Raw genomic sequence first — 21,201 nt, forward strand, 5'->3', positions numbered from 1 at the left:
ATAATTAATGTAATTAATCATTATTAATCACAAAATGCTTTATTTATTACAGAAATAAAAACACAGGCATGTACTGTAAGTGCCATTTAAATTAAAAACAATCAATGCCAATAACAAACAAAAATTATTTCCATGTTGGATTCTAAGTGGACTACAAACTCATAGACAATTTGTGCAGTACAGTGCACCCGGTAAGCGAGGGATCCCTTGAGATTCATCAAAGCGCATGATCACGATCATCAAATTTGCTTAAACTAAGCATTCTAATGTCTGGCTGTATTTTACAAGCAAGAATTCTGACCCAGCAGCGTGAAGCAGATCTTTTACAAAAGTTACGTAAAGAGGGGAAACATGTCAAACTTAATGAAACATTTGAGGGCTCATGGAAGCAGAGAAATGGGTTGACTTTGACAGCATGCGACTTTATTTGGCACTTTCATTGAGGACATTTATATGGACACCATTACTCTGCTTTTATGATTAAGATTATATTGATTAAGAGTCTACCATGTAAGCAGCGATTTTTGATTACTTTAAAAGTATCACGCGAGTAAAGATTAAAAATCAAACACCCAAAATTGCATGAAACTTTGGAGGAAACGCAGGATAGCCTGGTGATACAACATTAATTGTTTTATACTGAAACTTTCCTTCTAAAAGCACATCATTGGTCTTATCCAAAATTCTTTGCACGTTAAACACACGCAGGGCCGGAGAAAGCTGTACTGGCGCTCTAGGCAAACTGCAATCACTCCGCCCTAAACCCAGAAGTGAATAACGGTGGAAAAGTGACCGGCTCCCGGATGAAAGTGAGGATTCTGAGGGAGGGGGTAGGTGTAGCGGATGAAAGTGAGGACCAGGGGGTTTGTTCACTATTCTGCTGCCCAAGGCGGCCACCTTGGTCGCCTCTATGGATGCGTCTGCCCTGAACACACGTCGGCCACAACAGGAAATTAAAAAACTGCAACTTTTTGCATTATTTATTTTTTATTTTTTACCTTTTTAATATTTAAAATGAATCATGTGCGTTAATGCGCTAATTTTGACAGCCCTAAATATAATCTCTACAATTTTCAAAGCTTATTATATATTCCTGGAGAAAACACTTATAGGCATGAATAATATTAAGGTTTAAACAATACAAGCTCAGATTTAACAGTTTTGGTGTAACATTAGGCCTATTCTTTCAAGCAGACATATCTATTTGCATAAGCTAAATATAATTTATTCTACTGTACTGAAATTGCTACTTACATTGCTGTCAGTTTAAAAACGAATTTATCTTTTTTATTAAGCTTTTATTTTTTCAGACTTTGCTGAGACCATTTGTACAACCAAATGATGTTGTATTTTAATGGGGAAAATGGTGCAGAGTAGTGATGTCAAGGCAAAGAAATTTTTATCACGGTAAATGCAAAATTACCAAAATCGAAGTTAAAGTAGGAGTGTGTTGTGGCAAATGTCAACGAATACCCAGGGCATATTACTAAACAGCTAATTTAAAACAGCTAAAGACCCACACAGCAATATTTTTTTTATAACTGACTTAAAAATGTGGAAATGCAGTGTAAAAAGATTGTCTGTTGTTGTCCAATCAGCAACAATGTTGACCCAGGGTGAAGGAATGTACAGTGTGAAACACAGGAGTATTCGTCAAGCCCAGGTATAGCATTAGCAATGTGAAACGGGATTGCAGATAACCCAGGATTCCATTTATCCGTGGTTTAGAATAACCCAGGGTTAACAATTTCAAATGTGAAAGCCATAATGTGTAAACCCTCGAAACACTTCTAACAGTACGTTTAGCTTTTAACTACTTGTAATTAGAGTACTTACTAGGGAAGTAATACACTTACAGTAATATTATAATCTGTGTGAACTAAATGTAGTTCAATGTCATTTTCAATTCAGTACAATTATATTATACAGTTTATATTTCTATTTTTATGAATAAAACTATTATTATATTATGATTATAAAAAACACATTATCATCACAAGAAGAAATGTGTTCCAGCTGTGATTTTAAAATACATCTCCAGTAATGCTTTCGTTTGTCTTTTAATGGTTTAAATATGATTATATAGTTTAGTGTAGAATATAGACTACTTTAAATATACTTAAAAATGTTTTTTGCTATGGCTTAGTTGGCATTTCTGTGTGGAGTTTGTGTGGATTTCCACCTGGATTTTGCCTACCCAAATTTAAAAGCTTCCTAAATTCACATGCAGAGGTGCAAAAATTTGGTATCATTTTAAAGAAAACCCTTTGAATTTTCATAAAACACTATTGAAAGTGTTTAAAATAACTGTATATGTTGTCTGTGAAAAGGAGTGCTTTTTGTGTTTTGTTTTTTTATAAACTCAAATTTGAAAGTGTACCTTTTAGGTTCTGTGTGGTCTAGCTTGCTGTAATTAATTTTGATGGTTCCTGCACATGTCTGTAATCATAGGAAAAAAGAAAAATGTCTCTACCATAATCTATGCAAAAGTTATTGTATTCCAACTTATGAGAGGTTCTGTACAAGGCACAGGGACCGATCATTGTTTTCATAATTCACTATTCTTTTGTTTGATAAAACATAATTCACTGTGTTTGGACATCGTCAGAAATATAAAAGGATTACTTATGCACATGACCTCAAAAACAGAGAAGAAATGGCCGTGAAGCACACAGCATAAGGTAAGAGATGACAGCTGTCTGTGCTATCTGGGGCTGCTTAGTGATCATACATGTATTGTTTTCCCTTCTGTGCCATATAATTCGATAAAAAGAACTGTATGAGCACCAGCAAGAGCTTTATTTGAGCTATAACTTGTACATGTGTCATATGAAAAATATGAAAATGAACCAATGTAAAATACCTAGCTTGGGTATCCAAAATACTGTGTATTTAAGTATAAATAACTTTTGTACAATAGAATAAATACCAAAGTGATGCATATGTGCATAAAATATAGATTTTACACTTTCAAACGAAACCACTTAAGGGGGTCTGGTGCAATGTTAGCCCTTATCTGAAATCTTAAAGCGAAAGTCAATGACGTCACAGAGTTTAACTGGTTATTAGGGCAAGTGAAAATCTTTTCTAACTGGCATATTCGAAAACATATCCTTAGCATTTAGCCCTGTAAAAGTCTACAATTTCATTCATGATGGTCTTTAAAATGCCTTGAGAAGTCTTAAATTTAACTTGATGAAACCTGCAGAATATAACCTGCACATCACTTGCAGTTATTTCTGTTAGCAGTAGCACGTCTGAGATTTAATGTGCAGACTTTTGGTACAATTAGGTTCTCTTATTTTTCACAAGGAATTCAACAGACAAAAAAGCATTATGGTTTAAAAAAAATGTTAAACACCTTTTAATTATTTGAATAAACTGTTATTCCTGTAGCTACAGTGTTTCTGTACAGTATGTTCAGCAGAACAGTGATTAATATTACACTGTGTGACCACTACAGAGACCAGCATCTGCCCTGCGTCCACATCGGCCTGTAATCTCGATTATATCTGACACATCTCTATACTCCGGCTTCACTTCAAGACCTAAAGCAACCATTAGGCTCTTACCGTTAACTGCACATATGGGAAAAGGCCTAGCTCACTTGTAATATTGTCTTTAAAAGAGTCTTCTAGCAGTATTTCAACTCTAATGATTGTCTCCTGCTCCCCAGTCTTATTTATGTACTGTAATAATTTCCTCAACGCAACCAATTAACAGCTTTCCTTCCAGCAATCTTTTTCAACAGCAAATCATGCTAATCTCCCTTATGATTAAACTTCCTCGTTTTTTTTCTCTGGTCAAATTCAACCAATATGAACAAGAACAGCACATCCCATAATGATGGTGGTGTCCCTTGTGGCCCTTGATGTAATAATGTGAGAGAGAAAAAGTGGTTAAAGAGGGCTATGAGGATATATAAGCTCCATCTGGCAAGCTCAATCATTAGCTTCAAACAATATTTCCAAAGAAATGTGTTAAATTATGCACAACCAAATGTCTCAGAAACATTATGAAACATTAATGAGGATGTGCATTTAGGTCTATGATTTGTTATTTGAGCCAGGTGGGTGTTCTTACTGAGCCAAACATTTGAGAAAAAGCATAAGGTCTGGGCCACATTGCTGATTATTCTAGCCAAGAAGTGCCCACTTAGATAGGAAAAAAAAAAAACGTTAAAGATGTAATGTTGGAGCAGTTAGCTACAGTAATTCAAAACAAAATATAATAAAATACTATGTGTCTAAAAGTTCTAAAATGATGCCTTCATAGGAAGCTTTTTTTAAACAGGGGAGGTTTTAGAGGGGTGGCACGAATAGATAAATACTGTAAGCTCAAAAATAAGCTTGGCCCCCGTTGTGAAGCTGGAGCAAGTAGGAGCACAAGTATTTCACAAGTAGCACTGCATTAAGTTAAACACACCTACTCTCAGTGACTCTCGGTTTCCTGTATATTTACAGCACAATGCCATCGGATTAGATCACTGTCAATTTCACAAAGCTCAGTGCAAATGGATTAGAGTGCTATCAGTTTAGTAAAGTTCAACTTCACTGGATTAGTGTGCTGTTAATTTAACAGCTCAAATACAAAAGAAGTGCGATTTCACATGCAGCAGGTCACTTCTTTGTTCATTGTTAGTAATGACTTGTAATTACAATCCTACAAATATTAAAATAAGTTAATGTATGTTGGATATCTAGTTTGAGCTTATACTGTAGTAAAACAGCTGTGATGCACCAGATCCTATTAAAATAGAACTTCATTTTCTGGGGTGAGCTTCCGACTAATGTATATGACTGGATGCTGTTCTCCATACTTCTCTTGTAACAGTACAGCATCGAAGCTGGTGTAGGAAGCATGGGTCTGGAGAGCAAAGGTGCAGCCGAAGTCTGACTGGACTGAACCCTATTTAGCTGCCCTTTTTTTGTCAGGTCTGTCAGGGTGCTCCCTACTGAAGAGAAATTGGGCATAAAACACTGATAATATCTTGCTATCCCCAAAGAAAAAGAACATACCTTGGATTTTGTTGGGGGTTTCGGTATTGTTGAGCTGTTTCTAGTTAGGCTATTCATGCTTAAATGAGCCCACTTTCGATCCTGTATTCAATGTACTTCAGCTTCGCAGGCACTAGGTGGCAATTCTTGGGGTTAGCAGTGAGCCATCGTAACTCCAACAGCACCCTCCAAAACCTGACTAATTGTTCCTTCCATGTCGACAAGTGAATGACAATGTTGTCTAGGTAGGCAGTTGTGCACTCCTGGTGCAGCCTCAGGAAGATACAAACCATGCACTGAAATATAGGTGTGGCCCCATGCAGACTGTATGGTAGGACACGATGATGCAAGTGGCCAATAGGAGTGCTGAACACAGTCAAGTGTTGATACAAACTGGGCCCTGCCCTGTAGAAGCGAAGTAGTGTAGTTTTGGAACTAAAATATTCAGGCTGGACCAAGGGTTGCTGGGAGATTTGATTATACCCAGATGTCTCATCTTGCAGATTTCTTTCCCAGTAGCTTGTCAACAAGCCTCTATAACTTTATTAGGCCTATCCTGAACAATATCTCATTGGCTGTTTGGATCTCATGCTCTTTGCAAATGGGTTGTTGTATGAACTCCTCCGTAAACAGACTGAAGTGAAAGTTGTTCTTCTACATGTACCATGTAGAAGAGCCCCCCTTGTGGACATAGGCAGTCATATTTTTGGGGGGGAGAGGGGTCCATCTGTTCAACAAATTTAAATGATACATCTGTTTCTTTTTTCTCCACCCTAGCTGGAGGCTGCTGTAGTTTCAAATAATTTTTATTTATATCGCTTTTACAATGTAGATTGTGTCAAAGCTGCTTAACAGAGACGTTCTAGTAAATTGAAACAGTGTCAGTGCATTTTTTAGAGTTGAAGTTAAGTTTAGTTTATTTCAGTGTGGTTTACTTTTCCTGCTGAAAGTTCAAACACTAAAGAGCAAATCCATTGATGCATAGCACCACAAGTCCTAAACCAACCAAGCCAGTGGTGAAGTGCAGTGAAAAACCTTGAAAGAAACTAGGCTCAGTTGGGCACAACCATTTCTCCTCTGGCCAAACTTTTGTGCAGAGCTGCAGTCTATGCGCCAGAGGCTGGAGAATGCTGGACTTCCATTATGGAGAAGCTTGGATTGTCACTTGTCTGTCACTGGGGTCTGCTCCACACCAAAGCATCCGCTTAGGATACACCCTGGTCCAGGATTATGGAGACATCAAGATAAGGACAAACAGACTAACACAAGCATAGATACCATCCAAATTATGTCTTTTAGTAAAGTGGTCCTGACTCAGGTTGCTGTACTTAATGCAGCCTAATAATACAGACAATTTGGCATTCAAAAGCATTTGTATTTTATTTGTATTCTAATGTTGACCTGCCCTGTATTCTACAAAATGGTATATGGGCCTTGCCAGGATGGGAGAGGACAAGGGAGATGGGTAAGTCCTAAACCACTCCAACTTCCAACTGCCAGGATCCTGGGGCAGCAGATATCATTACCTGCCACACTGGAACACTACGAATGTCTCTGTGCACATGTTAATGAGATAGGGCTTGCTTTGCTTTCTGGACGGGGTTTGACTAAACTAGGCTGCACTATGGTAATGGAGCAACCAGAGTCAAGTGTGTTTGTCATCTTATTTCCATCCACATAAATGAGTTGGCCAGGAGCTCCATGAGTCGGCCAGCCGTGCACATGCTCCCAAGTTACCACCATTCTCTCATCAATATTGTGGGCATAATATATCTCCTCCAGCTCAACATACTCCACAAACTCTGTTAATGTTGTCGGCTTTAGCATACTGACAGGGCAGTAATGTGTGGAGGTATGCTTAAATATCGTCCAGATTTGCTGAGTTTGGTGTGGTGTAGATGGACGATTATGCGTGGATCGGAAAGTTGCTATTTTGCTGTCAATAGCGTCAGCAACCAGATTATCTCTTTCATGCTGCTGGTGAAGAATTTACGAGTTATGGGATGGAGCAGGTTTTGTCCTCTGTAACACACAATGTAAACAAAATCAGTAAATTCACTCTTTTCTGCCCGCATTCTCCATTTGTTGCATGGAGAGTGAAATAATACACACATACAAGTGAAGTTTACAATGAATTCCTATAGGGCGTTTTTTTTTGTTTTTTTTTTTTGTTTTTTTAACAGAATGCAAGATGTGCTCTTTCTCTTAACCAGGGCTTCTTGATTTGGTTCAGCTGCTGACGACTGACAGCTGTGCTCCTGATTGAGGCGATTGTGTTGTTTGCATGTGCACTCAACTCTGGCACTGGGTGACTCATTACACTGTCAACCTCCTTGTTTTTCCAGGGATTCTTTATATTTTACCATTCTATCCTGCTATAATTACATTATTTTTTTCCATTTTAATCCTGTCTTGTTAAGCTCTATGAAGGGTGGCAATATACATTATCAAAGAGCAGATCCTCCATTTACTCATAGTACTGCCAAATCACTACGGGATGCTCCTTGCTCTTAAATCTGTAGTGCTGTTTAAGAGAATCATTCTTAGGCTTGAAAACACCCTTAAACACCTTAAATCCCTTATTTTTCACTTCTGCTGACAGGTATGCATTGGAAACATTTTTAAAACGATTAAAGACACACCAAATTTCCTAAATAATCATTCATTCATTCATTTTCTTGTCGGCTTAGTCCCTTTATTAATCCGGGGTCGCCACAGCAGAATGAACCGCCAACTTATCCAGCAAGTTTTTATGCAGCGGATGCCCTTCCAGCCGCAACCCATCTCTGGGAAACCTAAATAATCAGTAACATGGTTTTTATATAAGTGAAGTTTATTTATAAACTAATTTCGAGAGGATCACTTGCTTATGATCGGTTGCGGCTGGTCACGCATTATTTAATTCATGATTCACCAATCAGAAAGTTCCTAAGCCACTATAAATGGAGGGCCGGTGTCCTGGAGAGATTAGCTCCAACCCTAATCAAACACACCTGATCCGGCTAATCAAGCTCTTATTAGATATACTAGAAGCTTCCTGGCAGGTGCATTGAAGCAACTTGGAGATAAACTTTCCTGGACACTGGCCATCCAGGACTAAGTTTGGACACCCCTGGTTTTGATGAACCCCCCCCCTTCCATCCCTACTCCTCCTTTTCTAGATAGAGGCCCAGTGGTTAGCACTGTTGCCTCACAGCAAGAACATCACTGGTACTAGTCCTTATCAAGCCTGCTGACGTTTCTGTGCATAGTTACACGTTCTCCTTGTGCTCACATGGGTTTCCTTAGGCTTCCCTAGTTTCCTCCCACCGTCCAAAAACATGCAACTTAAGTTAATTGACTAATGCAAATCTGCACCATAGACATGCTCCTAGTAAGTAGTTATCTCTTAAGAGCAATCACTATTTGTACATTAGCTACTACAGCAGTGGAATTCTCGAAATCTGCCTGAGCTCAAACTCCCCTCTTGAGGATATTTTGAGCTAAGGGCTCTCTCCTGGGACAGCATGCCAAACAAGCTTTACAATTAATCATCAGCTAAGTGTGAACTCTTGAATGTTAGTATTTTGACTCTTTGATGCTGAATAGTAAACATGCACTGATGTGTTTGCAAGGTAGTCTTATATTTCCTTCAATATTATATTTTATATTATTATAATCTTACATTTCCTTCAATATTTCTTTGGTTTTTAATGTCAATGTACAGCTTTACATTTATTGGGAATAGATTTGCTTCAATCTGATGAGAATATGCCTATTAAATATTTTTTAAAAAAGGAAAAAATATTTTACCATGGGCCCTCCCCTGACTGGTCTTTGGTTCCCCCTGCACAACCTCATTTTAAAAAAACCTAAAATAACCTGTGTTTCTAATGTAGGAATGCATCAAAAAAATTCCAAAGGAAATTCTGCTTTACTTCCTGTCTCACTTGGTTCCTTCTTCTGATCAAATTTTGAAAGCAGCATAGATGTGTCCTTCACTGCCTTCAATATGCCATAATCCTGTGCACTCCATTTCTGACAATTAAGCTAAAAAAATAGATGGCATCTTGATGTGTAGCTTGGGTGCCAAGTTGTGTGTAAATGTATGGTTTTTTTTAACCACCATTTTCTACTTTTGATGGCATTTCTAGTAAGAAGATAGTATTGTAGTAAGCAAATATTCCTTTAGTTGTTACCAAAGCTCTCTCCATTTTCTACTTTCAATTAAATCATTATGGTGTCTCATAAATATGTCTGTTTTACAAGGCTTTAAAAATGCGTTCTTTAGAGTCACTGCCTGACTGCCAGAGTAGCGAGGAAACAAGTCAGCTGCATAAGCTTTTCAGATTCAGCCCATGTCATCGATGCCTTTAGCACTGAAGGAATGTTTTTATAGTTCCTAGAACAATAAGCGGAAATACACAATTTTGGCGTGTTTGCACTGCAGGAACAGTGAACAATTTTTATTACAGGAATTTCTTTTGGGGAAACTAAATTAGCTCCTTCAATGTTGTTTGTAAAACAGAACAATAGGAACTGCAAGTAACAGAGATTTAAGTGGATGCTGACTGGCCGAACACATGCCACACAAATCATCTTTACAATATTTTAAAGTGGTCCAAGATAAGACCAGACAAAAGCTAATCTTCAATGCTAGTCTTCAATGAACCTAAACGAGCACATGTCACTCCGCTGCTAGTCCGTTTGCACTGGCTGCCAGTTGCTAGTCGCATCAAATTCAAAGCTCTGATGTTTGCCAATAAAGTGACTTCTGGCCTTGCTCCTTCTTATCTGCTCTCACTTCTGCAGATCTATGTGCCCTCCAGAAACTTGCGTTCTGTGAATGAACGTCGCCTCGTGGTTCCATCACAAAGAGGGAAGAAATCACTTTCGCGAACGCTCACGCTCAATCTGCCCAGTTGGTGGAATGAACTCCCTAACTGCATCAGAACAGCAGAGTCACTAGTTATTTTCAAGAAACGACTAAAAACTCAACTATTTAGTCTCCACTTCACTTCCTAATCTGCAATTGCCTCTCTGAATATCACACTAACTGTACCCAAAAAAAAAAAAAAACCTCTAATACTACTAATACTTCCCTTCTTAGACTTTACAGACCTGAAACTTGCCTATAGCACTTATTCATTGTTGCTCTTAATTGTGTAAATTGCTTCCTTGTCCTCATTTGTAAGTCGCTTTGGATAAAAGCGTCTGCTAAATGACTAAATGTAAATGTAAATGTAATCTATCTGTTCCCTTTATGTGTGGCTTTGTGTTCTTTTCTCAACCTATGCTATGGAGCACTACAAGTTGTCATACTGTAGGTGTTTTCATCTCTTAAGCCTGTGCACACCGGGATGCTTTTTGCTCACGTTTCATTTGGAACAGTCTAACATTTAAACATTGAATGATTTTTACAGTTCAGTTTTAGCAATCTTGATATTGACAATTGCGTTCATTTTGTGGTGCACTTTGAAATCATTTATGCCATTTTGAACACAGCCGTGGCTCATGACGAAAGCTAAATGTGACCTAATATTTAAAAGCGGAATTGATGTTATGTCTCCAAAGTTTGTGAAAACAAAAATACATAACATACGTTGTAGTAGGTTATTTATTAAGTACTGTGTCTGTACTGTATATTACATGGACCAATTGGTTAGAACATTTCTGCAGAATGTGTCAAATTATAAACGTAGACTTTTCAAAAAACTTAAATAAATAAATAATGATTACCTAATGATTCACTATGGCCAATTTAGCTTATTTAATTCACCTATAGCACCTATATTCACCTATAGTCTTTGGACTGTCGGGGAAACCAGAGCACCCGGAGGAAACCCATGCCAACACAGGGAGAACATCCAAACACCAACTGACACAACCAAGGCTCAAAGCAGTGACATTCTTGCTGTGAGGCGATTGTGCTACACACTGTGCCACCATAATGTCCTGACCTAATAATAATAATAATAATATTAATAATAATAATAATTATTATTATTATTATTAGTAGTAGTAGTAGTAGTAGTAGTAGTAGCAGCATCATTAGTAATATTAGAATTAAGTATGATTTTTTTTTTCATTTCTTAATAAATAGCCTACTGTAAATTAGGCCTACAACCATTAACAATTTATATAATTTACATACTGTATGAGATTAGAATAGATAGATGTTAGCTTAGTGATTTTAAATGGAATATTCTGAATAATATTTGTAAAGGAAACAAATATAGGTCCAATATGTGTTTACATACATTTCAATTAATATAGAAAACAAGTGCATGTTTTTACCAAAACTAATATTGGATTTTTTTTTAAACGTGTGTGCATGTAAAACAATATAATTTGCACAGAAGTTATGGCATTTTTCTCTAAAGAAGTTATTACTCCACCCTATTTAGAGCATCAATACAAACATTTTAAGTTATAACCAGGGCTTTACATTAACACCCGCAGGTTAGACAGACACTCCACTAGCTATTTTGGCTGGCTGAAACTCATTTTTAAAGTGCCAGTGCTGGCTCATCGTCACTAGATTAGAGTGTTAGTTTAAGACCATTTGTCTATATGTGTACAAATGTGATCTTAGAATCGAGAAGCAGCACAACAGTTTTCACGCAAGCAAAAGAAAGCAGGTGAATAACGAATGGGAGGATCATGAGCACGATGAGACAGGCCTTCCTCACTCATGAATGCTTTAGTGCCTAAAGGGGCTAGAGTGATTAAAAGCTCCTGTGCCGTTTCCTCACTAGAGGAAACCATGCATGGAAATGAAACTAGTGGGATGCTCGTGCACCCACAGTCCTTCAAGGGCTCAAGATTCTTTGTAAGCAGCAGCAGTGGTTGTCGCTTTCGCTTTAACCATTCATTGAACAGATTATTAACTATAACATTAACCTTTTGCATGACAACATCCTTTCATTATCGCGCACAGAATGTTTTTTACCTGCTTTCTTTTGCTTGCTTTTATATTTGTTAATATAGTTTATTAATCATCCTTTACAATAATATGGCTTTAATATGTTGTTGCATGCATAGTTAACTGGTGATCTGGAATCTTGAGCCAGAACAGATCACTGTACATAGTTTCAGATGCGTGAGAATTAGGGATGTAACGGTATTGTAAATACCGTCATACCGCAATATTAAATTTTTTCGATATTACCGAAGTCGCATGACTCGGTAAAACTATAGGTCTTCTGAGAAAATTTGCTCAGGCGAATGAAGCGAACGGGAGCTAGCTGAAACTTCATTTCCCATCAGCCCCGGCGTGGCCATAATCCTTTGCGGTCTGTTGTCGCTACAGATCCAGTAATGCGGAAATGGAGTGTGCTGCTAGTAGCGGAGATGAAAAAAAGATGGAAATGATCGAACCTAAAGCGGGTGTTGTCGCCGCGCGCGTGCTGAATAGCGGTGCTGTCGCGCGCGTTCTGATCAGCTGTGTTGTGGCGCGCGTATTGTAAAGCGCCGAGGGGGGGGGTTGAGCGCGCATATTCAAGAGAGGTGTTGTCGCGCGCCTACTGAAGGGCTGGACTGGACGGAGGTTGTGTCGCGTCGCGGGGGCACTTTTGATCGTTTTGGAAGGGCATTTTCTATCCAAGACTAAAAAGGGCATGTGCACTGCACAGGTTGAGCCCTATGTGTGCACGTGCCTGCAAATTGGGGAATACGACTAATAACAGTCATGGGGACTGCAGAAACACAGCACACTGTTCAGATTGATGCAGACATTGACTTGTACCGCAAAGAGATCTCTATCTCACTCATGGTTTGTCTTCTCAAGTGGGGGAAAGACAATGCACAACGTTACCCACTGCTGTCAACATGGACCAAGTCATATCTCTCTTGTCCCAGAAACCTCAGTCCCAAATGAGAGGGGTTTTTTCTGTTGCAGGGGACATTGTAAATACCCAGAGATCCCAGCTTTTACCAGATTATAGTTATATGATAATTTTCCTTTAAACCCATCTCTATCTAAGTGAGTGATTAAATGTTAAATGTGATGAGTTTTCAACAATACTAAATTGAAACTTTATTTTTTTACATGGTTTAATAATTTTTTGTTATTAAAATTGAAGTTCCTGTTTCAAAGCTAACAGATAGATGGCTAATTTGTATGTCATTGACACTTTTGGCACTTTTTTGGAGTATTTTCAAAAGTTTTTTTTTCCTGTAAATGATTCAATAAATACCGTACCGTGACATTCATACCGAGGTATTACCGTACCGTGAAATTCTGATACCGTTACATCCCTAGTGAGAATATATGTTTTTTAAATGTCAGCTGTTTTGATGAATAAAAAGTGTATGTATACAGCAGTTTTTTGCTTGTTTTGACACATTATTTAAAATTAGTGGCAAGGAAATAATTAGATTAGTGTGGCCAGAGAAAAAAAAAAAAGGTAAATCCTTATTGTGTTGAGCCCTGAAAATTCCTGTGAATGAAAACTAACTGCAATGCTACACTTTTTTTTATAAAAGCATAACCCATTTGCTCATGCTCACTAATTTTAGCATTTTGCAACTCATGCCTAAGTCAAACTTATGCATAAAATATATTTTCCCAACAACAAAATTGTGGCTGTCGGAAATGGCGAGTGGCTAGTACCAGTGGAAAACTACTAGCCACAGTGGCTGGTGATCAAAAAAGTTAATGTCAAGCCCTGGTTATAACTAACATGGTTTAAACGATGGATCTGCAACAGAGCAACTACGGATTTGAGAAACACTCATCATTTGTCACTAAATCGTTCTTTTCCAAAACAATGCGTCGGACTACGATAGTTCAGTCGCAAGTTATGTCATTTGGGAAACACGTCCCTGTATGGTTGGTAGTTTTTCCCCACGACATCTCAAATCCAGGTTCCCATCACATCCAACCCTACAGGGTAAAATAGTGAGATGATTATTAGCTCTACATGCCTCTGGGTATTAGGATTGACATGTTTTGGTTTAACAATATACGTGTAAAATTTTTTTCAGGACAGAACGGTTTTTCAGTCTGAGCGTTCAGCCTCAGGCAGTGTGTTAAGGTCTCTCATGTGTAACTTCCTCTGCTGATGTTTTTAACAGGCCAAATACAGTGTTGTAAAAAGCATATTGCAGTCTGACAGTTGCCGTTTACACCCTTGAGTAATGGCCCCTCTATAAAGGTTTTGAAGAGTGCCGGGCATCTGGCTTTCAGAAAGCAGTGATTTGGAGCACATTGTTGTAAAGTCTTGAGGAAGAGTTTCTGAAGAGACACTAATGTGTTGCATTGTATTTGTTTCCCATTTCTCAGCCCTCGGCAAGTGAGAATGTGTCTGGGGAGGAGCAGGAGGAGAGAGAGAGGCTACACTGCATCCTCAAACAGATGGGCCGAATCAAATGTCCCAATGAGGTAGGGACTTGTCAGTGGTGGCTGCCGTCTGTCTGCCCTTAATATGTCCTAATTGCTGCCTTCCTTCTGTCTCTCACTGTCTTTGTTTTGTCTGGTTTGACATTGTCTGTCTCTATTAAAGGTTCACCATTGTATTGGCCAACCTTTCCATTTGTAAAATTTGATAACTAATATCTGTGATCAGAAATCTCACATTTGCCTTTTAATAATACCCATAAACCATTCACAACCTGGTAGCAGATGTGGAATGGAGAGCTAGCATGTTATCTTAATCAAAGTCTCTTTAAGGCAAGTCATTTCACTCGGCAGCCATCTTTGAAACGCTTGTCGGGCAATATGCCCGGGCATTCTGTTTGAATGGGGAAACATCAAATTCTCCAAAACTGCTTGCCAAGCTTACGATTAAATACCAGATTATGAATAACCAATAAAAGTTACATTTCTGAATGTATATTACACAAAATCTGCATAAACTCATATCTGGTTTGAGCCCCTCCTCCAAAGAATTATCATTCTATATTGATCGCTGATTGGCTCCTGTACTAGCAGGCGGGCTTTATTCTCCATATAGCGATCGCTCATTAGGTCCTGTACTAAAAGGCGGGGCTTCATTTGCCATATTGACTGTTACACTTTTCCCCATTCAAAAGTATAAGAGTGAGGTGTCTTGTGTATTCTAGAGACTTTGGCTTAATGCATCATCAAAATGTGATTGATCCAATGTTTTGCTACAGAATTAAGCTACATATGTCAACTGTTTAAAATGTCCACCTTCTGTTATCTGATGCATCTGATTGTTGCCATCATGTTTTTCATCAGACAAAACTTCTCTATCTAAATTAGAGTTTAGATTATCTGCCAAGCCCAGCCTTTACCTGACCTGACTTGTGGGCCATGGCAGCAGATATTTCCTCCCACTTTTTTTCTGGCCGGGCTGGGCCAGGCCCGGCAATGATCAAGCATTCGTGTTTTGTTTTTGTTAGTCATTACCCACTTAGCAAAATTTCTCTGGCCCTGCTCTGGCAAACACAATCAGATTTTGCTTGGCCAACATGATACAATGAATTATGGTACATGACTGGACCTAATCTGGCTTTCAGACAAGGACCAAACATGGACCACGTCTGGGTCAAGTCTCAGCCAAGTTAACTGGGTTGGTGTGTCACGATTGCTATAAAATTGATAAACCCATGAAGCATTGCGCTAGGCACACTATAGGCTTTTTTTTCTTTACTCAAAAATAATTGTAATGTATTTTAATTGTGGGTCATGACAGGCCAAATTTACATGGCTCACATATCAAATTTTAACATCTGGGCAAAGACTAAATTTTGGCTGCATTTACACTGCAGATATTGGTGGTCAATTCCGATTTTGTGACTGTATCCGATTTTTTTTTATGACCTGCTTACATCATCTTTTAAAAGTGACTCTTATTCGATTGTCTGCATTTGCACTGCACATGGCAAAGGCGCAATTACCAGGAAAAAAAAAAGAGCGGGCGCTGACTAACAGCTGATAATTAAAGAGTGCTCTTTTCTCTATTCCTGTATGTAATCGGTTTGCAGCTTTTGACAAGCTGTTTTACTATAGTTTATGACAGAGCGGTTCTCATTTGTCCCTCTTCCCTTCATATATAGACTTTTTTTTTTAACTTTTAGGCATCTTAATGTAATGTCTATGGCGTGATTTATGCACGTGATGTATATGCACTAGTTTTATATTAGTTTATTGGTTACGTGGTGGACATTGCGCTCTCTCACTCTCATTAATATGCTTAAATACCTGTGCTATTTGACAATAAAAAAACTGTTTTTGAGATTTAAGGTTTGGGACTCTGAAGTCTGTTCTGAAAAATGAAAGTGTCAGGCTTGATGTCATTCACTATGGTTTTTAATGACACGCGACTCGCATTGACAGGTGAAAATCCGATCTACCTGCTTACTCTGCAGACACGAGAACAAAGATCTGATTCAAATCAGATAAATTTCCACATATGAACAAGGCCTGAGTCTGATTTGAGTAAATCGGAATCCGTGTGATTGTTGTTGCTTACACGTACATGGGCCATATCCGATATGTGCCACATGGGAGAAAAAAATTGGAATTGAGTTACTTGGACAGTGCAGTGTAAATGCAGCCTTTAAATCTGGCCCAAATATTGTGTGCCGCCTTAAAGACGGTGCCACCTCTGCCAAACCCAGGCCATGTTTGGCCCACATGCTGTATGCCAGGGCCGGAAGAATGCCTGCTGTACCAGCACTATGGCAAATCTGGACCAGAATTCTTTGCTACCTGGTTACTTAATTAGCCTAATTAGGTGGAAAGCTTTGCCATAATTAGAAATATTATATGAATATTTTAGCAAAATTGGCCTAAGCAACACATGTGTGGGTCTACAAAGTTGCACAAATTGCATTGCGTGTCATGCGCAGCAACACTCTAGCTCCTGCAACAGCCTTTCCTCCGTCTGACACACATTCACACAAGCAGAGTTGAAGCAGCGCATATATACTGTAAAGCAGAAACAGTGCATAAAAATCTGTGGATGTTGTAAATGCATTTATTGGGTAAAATTGCTACTTTCTACTGTAGTTCAATGTGTTTTTGGTCATTATCAATGCACTGTCAATTTAATTGCACTTGAGCAGCAGCAAAAATAGACCCAGCGCAGAATTGATAATTTCACTGCTGCTTCTGCATGCTGTATGAAAGCTATAATCTGTTAACATAGACGCCAAAAAAACAAACATGTTGCTCATGCTCTGCTCGCACATGCGGTGTGAAAGAGGTGCTAGCAAAAAAAACAAACAAACAGGGATTTTCACAATAAACAGACACATAAAGCAGGCTTGCCAGGGCATATAGAATGATAGTCAGCCTTCAATGTCCTTTTTTGTTATGATTCATTCTGAATAAATAAACAATGTTGTTTACATGCTTCATTCTTGTTGCATTATTCATTAAGATAAATGTCAACTCATTTCTGTAATTCAAACAACACAGAATCGTAGTTGAGAATGTCTGTTCTAATGGCCCACATATTAAAAAATAGTTGAGTTTAAATCGGGTTCATAATTAGTTAATGTGTTGGACCTGGTCAGGCTTGAACACAAGGTGCACGGGCTCGGGTATAGGGTCAGGTTAAATTTTTTGGGACCGATCTAAACTTTAATCAGCATGTTAAGCCCAGCTCACATGGTGGTTTGGACCATGATTTAGTTTTCTGAGACAAATTTTGATATTCCTAAAAGATTCCTATAATCTATGGTCTTTGATCACAGGTTTGATAGGTTTGACGTCAGCTAATTAATGGCCATTGCTATCATATTTTCTCTACAATGAAATTCTGGTAGTGTCAGAAGATTTCAAACACTTTCCTGTGGTTGGATTTTTCTATGACGAGCATCAAACCAAGAACCAAATGTAGCGCTGAATCTCATAAGTCAGACAACTTCTAACTCCTGCAGGGAAACGTCAAATTTTCTTTATGGATTAACCTCAGGGCATAGTACTGTATGAGTAAAATCAAAGCTACAGATTTTATATTTTTGCTATGAGGGTTGAAAATTTTATAACGCAGGTTACTTAACATGTCAAAGATTGATGATGTTAAACTTCAGATGATCCTTTTGTGTGTCTGTTTTTGCTAATACATAATTATCATTCAAATCTGACAAATATGGCAACTGAGGCAGCCAATTCGAATGTTATCACTCGATTGAATGGGCGTTATCAGTGATTATCAGCTTATAGATATGGGCCAGTACTACTAGTAGGTGCAGAAAGCTGTTATCATCAATCCACATGGTTAATCAGCTGTAGATCAAGTTAACAAGAATTGTTTTTTTTTTTTTTTTTTTATAAAATTTACCATTAATTGTATTTTATTAAGGCGATGCAGTGGTGCAGTAGGTAGTGCTGTCATCACACAGCAAGAAGATCGCTGGTTCGAGCCTCGGCTGGGTCAGTTGGCATTTCTGTGTGGAGTTTGCATGTTCTCCCTGCGTTCGTGTGGGTATCCTCCGGCTGCTCCGGTTTCCCCCACAGTCCAAAGACATGCGGTACAGGTGAATTGGGTACGCTAAATTGTCCGTAGTAAATGAGTGTGAATGAATGTGTATGGATGTTTCCCAGAGATTGGTTGCAGCTGGAAGGGCATCCGCTGCATAAAAAAACATGCAGAATAAATTGGCTGTGCATTCCACTGTGGTGACCCCAGATTAATAAAATGTATTTTATTAAGGTCTACCCCTAACCCTACCCCTACCCTAAACTCAAAACATCATAGTAATGTAAAAACAGACTTGGATCTGGAGTCTTCTCTATTAGTATAGCTGTTTAACCATGTGGATGGATTATAACAGGTGATAACAGATATGGATTTGCAGGCTTATCTATTAGTATAACTGATTAACCATGTGGATAGACGAAAACAGCATTCTGAGGTACTGGCCCAGTACTCTATAAGCTGATTACCATTGATAACACCTATTCAATCGAGTAATTACATTCCAAGCAGGTGACTGAGGTCTTAAAGTTCCCCTTCGGTTGGGGAACTTCAGTGCCATGAATGGGAGGATTCGGATCAGAAGCCGCTTATCTGGAGAGTATTGAACGGGCCAATGAATGAAATTAATTGGCAGCGTAAGCTTGCGCAGGTGTGCGACATCTGCAATTATCTCAGCATATAAGCACACCTGAAGCCAGCAGACGCCATCCTTTTCGCTTCAGATCCTTTCTGAGTGAGTCGATGAGGGTTCCTCTTGCTGATCAGCACTTCAGAGCGAACGAGTGTGTCTCCCGGTCCAGAGTGGGTCTTCGCGGTGGCAGACGGTCGAGCTGGGTTTCTCCCTTGCCTGCGGTTCTTTGGGTCCGGTCCTCCGGAGCGGTGCGTATAGTTGCAACTTTCCTAAAAGAGCAACACAGTCGTGCAGCACGTCCTTTTCAGGATGGCGCTCCGACTGTGCGTTTCTGGATGCGGGGGTTTCCTGTCTCCGGATGATGGACACGATCACTGCATTGCATGTTTGGGGGTCCAGCATGTTAATGCGGTGCTCGCGGGCGGTTCATGTCGTCATTGCGATGCCATGACCGTTGCACAGCTAAGATCGCGGCTAACTTTCGCAAGAGAGCGAGCCACCCCAGTTGCCTCCTGTTCTAAAAAAGCAGCGGGCGCTCGGGCAGATCTGAGGGTTTCAGCGGGAGCTAATCCGCCGCCCACGGGCTCGCGGACCTCTCGCTCCTCACGGCGCTCCATCCAAGCTTCGGGTGGTGAGAGTGATCCGTCTAACCAGATGGTAGCTCTCACACTCGCTGACACCGGAGATCAGATGTCCTCCGCGGCATCGGAGGGTGGGCTTTCACTGTCCGACGAAGATCCGGACCCGCTCGCCCCCTCCGGGCAGGTGAGCGCTGTCAAATCGGATCCTGAAGCGGACATGTTAGCCGTGCTTTCCCGGGCTGCTTCGGCCGTGGGGTTGGAGATGGTTTATCCCCCAGCTCCGCGGCCGGACCGACTAGATGGGTGCTACGTAGAGGACCAGGAGGCGAAGCCTTCGAAGCCTCTCGTCCCCTTCTTCCCGGAAGTGCACAGTAGGCTCACGCAGTCCTGGAGGGCACCTTTCTCTGCTCGTGCTGCGAGTGCCTCCGCCCTCACCGCCCTTGACGGCGGAGCTGCCAGGGGGTATGAGGCGATCCCGTCAGTGGAGCGCGCTATCGCGGTCAATCTTTGTCCGCGCGGCGCCTCTACGTGGCGGGGTTTGCCCCGCCTCCCGTCCAAAGCCTGTAGGTTGTCTGCCTCCCTCGGAGCCAGAGCTTATAAGGCTGCGGGCCAGGCTGCTTCTGCTTTGCACGCGATGGCCACCTACCAGCGCTACCAAGCGCAGGCGCTGGCCGAGCTGCACGAGGGCGGGTCCAACCCAAGCTTATTACATGAGCTGCGCACCGCGACCGACTATGCTCTTCGGACTACTAAGTCCGCCGCGTGTGCGCTGGGGAGGACGATGTCCACACTTGTGGTTCAGGAACGCCACCTCTGGCTAAACCTGGCCGATATGCGCAACGTTGACAAAGTTCGCTTTCTTGACTCGCCCATATCCCAGGCTGGCCTGTTCGGCGACACCGTCGGTGAATTCACCCAGGAATTCAAGGCGGTGAAAGAGCAGTCGGATGCGATGGGCAATGTCATCTATCGGCGTGGCCGTAAGCCCGCTCCGCCCGCCGAGCCATCCACCTCCGCTGTTCCTCGCCGAGGGCGCCCGCCAACGAGTGCTGCCCCGCCCCCGCCTGCGCCTCCGGCCAAGCGGGCGCGGCGTTCACCTCGAAAGCAGGCAGCCCCTCCTGCCCAGGGCGCCGTTAAGTCCGGTAAACGGACCGCGAAGCGTCCCTGAGACAGGCCATCCGGAGAAGAGGAAACTTGCTCTTTCCCCGCTGGAGGGCGGGGCCCGATAACAACGGTACTTTTCAGTGCCACCAAAACATCAGTAAAAGAGCACTTTTTCCCTTCCCCGGATGTGACTGCACGAGTTCTGCCAGTCCGGGACGCGCTGCCTTCCGGCTCGCAGACTCTACGTGCTTCGCCAGTGGCTCACGAGCGCTGGGGGGACGGTCTCCCTTCCCTCAGCCCTCCAGCCCCCTCTCCGGAGTCAGGGTGCGGAGCCAGAGCGAATCGCTCTCCTCCAGCTTTTCCGCGGGACCCTCGTGCTTCCCGGATCAGCACACCCACTCCGCGCTGCCCCACCGCTGGTACGTCAGCGATTGTAGCGATGACTCCATTAGCGAGGGCTCTGCCTGCCTGGTTAGCGCGGGCCAGCCCCTCGCGGTGGCTCATACGCACAA

At 40.9% G+C, this 21,201-nt stretch overlaps 1 protein-coding gene across 15 annotated transcripts in view; it reads left to right on the forward strand.

Annotated features, from left to right (window-relative positions):
- Positions 1–21,201, forward strand: part of znf512b (zinc finger protein 512B) — a 146,075-nt gene that overhangs the window by 97,088 nt on the left and 27,786 nt on the right. For all 15 annotated transcript variants that reach the window (XR_012398856.1, XR_012398857.1, XR_012398858.1 and 12 more), the window contains one exon: positions 14,263–14,361. Coding sequence is in view for 12 of the 15 variants with exons in the window: in XM_073939525.1 (XP_073795626.1) it covers positions 14,263–14,361 (99 nt within the window). In the remaining 3 variants the exon portion in view is untranslated. The remainder of the gene's footprint in view (positions 1–14,262; positions 14,362–21,201) is intronic.

The sequence above is a fragment of the Danio rerio genome, chromosome 23 (assembly GCF_049306965.1).
Source record: "Danio rerio strain Tuebingen ecotype United States chromosome 23, GRCz12tu, whole genome shotgun sequence".
NCBI lineage: Eukaryota > Metazoa > Chordata > Actinopteri > Cypriniformes > Danionidae > Danio > Danio rerio.